We start from the raw sequence: 1664 nt of genomic DNA, 5'->3' as shown, positions 1-1664 counted from the left end.
ATGGACTCCTTACAGTGAAGGCCAGTAATACATATTTAAGGAATTTTCTTACTGATGGATGATAGAGTCAGTCAGCTGGACTTCCTTGACCAGGTCTTCATACACTGGCAATCATAAGTATTATGGTACCACATAGCGTATGCTTGGATGCCATTCTGCATCTTAAAGTAAAGCAGTTGGTTAAGTGTCGAGAGAGCTCTGAAAAAGGAGTGTTGCAAACACCTTAGGCACAGCTTGCATATTGCACAATTTGCTGTTGCAGTCGCAGTATCATAAATCTGTATTTGTCACAGATGTTCTTTGTCACAGGACAATTTATTTTTACCTCAAATTCTTCTGTCACAACATGGAAAACTACAATTATGCAAATGAAAATATGCAATATGCAACTCTTTTTAACTTTTCTACTGTTTAATGTCCTTTTAGTGTGAAGAAGATGGTAGAAATCAATTTTCTGTGTGTCCATAAGAAACTGAGATCTAAACGGGTAGCACCTGTACTGATTCGGGAAATAACCAGAAGAGTAAACCTGGAAGGAATTTTTCAGGCAGTTTACACTGCTGGAGTGATACTCCCCAAACCTGTGGCCACTTGCAGGTAAAGTAGGTGATGTTCATAATAGTATCGGTTCCTATAGCAGTCATTTTAAAGAACATTTTATGTAATTGGCTAGAAACAATAAAAGCATAAAATTCAAAGAAATTAAATGTTATGGCCTTGACTAACCTGAAGGCCTGAGTGTCAGGGTGGTGTGGTCTCTCCCCCTCTCCCCCTCCCAGCCCCCCGCTTCTTTCCTCCCAGTGCATTGGATAAAACAGCTTCTCAGACTAAAATCTTATTTTGAATTTGTTTATCATACCTTAAATAGACTAATAGATGTTTCTTTTGACCTTCTGGTGGCAGCCATGCTGGCAATGACAACATTGTATACCTGTGTTTTTCAAGTGGCCTGTTTCCCTGCTGGGACACTTCCCTGTTGACCTGGCTGCTTGCCAAACATGGCAGAGCATTTCTGGGAATTGTAGGATTTGCTTTTTTGAAATACTTTTATCTTTCCTGGAGAAAGGAGGACTTGATCGGCATTTGATAAAGATGGGAAAACTATCACATGGGAAGAGTTGTATGTAATCAAGTATAATTTTGTTTGCTTGGAATGGATTTTATTTCTACTGGGAAAAGTTCAGTACCAGCAGTATTAGTTCAGCTGTCTATCCTTCTGGAGGACAGGGTACTTTTTGATTTGAAATTGTGGTTGTACCTGTCAACACTAAAGATCTTTTAAGTTTCTGTAAGGAAGGATGGGGGAAAAAAAAAAGCCATGCTGTCTTAGAGTACCCAGGGATGTTCTGTTGCACAATGATCTCCTAGGAAGAGATCTCCTTCAACAAACTACTTAGACATGAGCAGCCGGTCCTATCTGTACAAGAAAATAAATGTTACCATGTAAGTATGGTGAGATTGTTAGGGCTATGGCAAGTACTGAAATGTTTAGCCATGTGATTACTCATCCTGTAACAAAAAGCATTTGCTTAGATTCAAAATATGGTGATAGCAGGCCTGTTTAAAAGCTATTGCTTGAATATAGCTTTTCCTTATCTTTTGTTCCTCAAGCTTCTCACAGACATAGTACAGGCTTGCTTAGAAACAAATCTGAGAGGAGGAAG

The 1664-nt window shown here is 39.1% G+C and overlaps 1 protein-coding gene across 1 annotated transcript in view; it reads left to right on the top strand.

Annotated features, from left to right (window-relative positions):
- Positions 1-426: 426 nt before the first annotated feature.
- NMT2 (N-myristoyltransferase 2) overlaps positions 427-1664 on the top strand; it is a gene marked incomplete at its 5' end in the record, with an annotated part of 13147 nt that continues 11909 nt past the window's right edge. The window contains one exon of the mRNA XM_009698209.1: positions 427-597. Coding sequence (XP_009696511.1) covers positions 427-597 — 171 coding nt within the window. The remainder of the gene's footprint in view (positions 598-1664) is intronic.

The sequence above is a fragment of the Cariama cristata genome, unplaced genomic scaffold (assembly GCF_000690535.1).
Source record: "Cariama cristata isolate BGI_N322 unplaced genomic scaffold, ASM69053v1 scaffold14084, whole genome shotgun sequence".
NCBI lineage: Eukaryota > Metazoa > Chordata > Aves > Cariamiformes > Cariamidae > Cariama > Cariama cristata.
The sequence above is the reverse complement of the archived record's forward strand: the minus strand, read 5'-3'. Positions and strand labels throughout refer to the sequence as shown.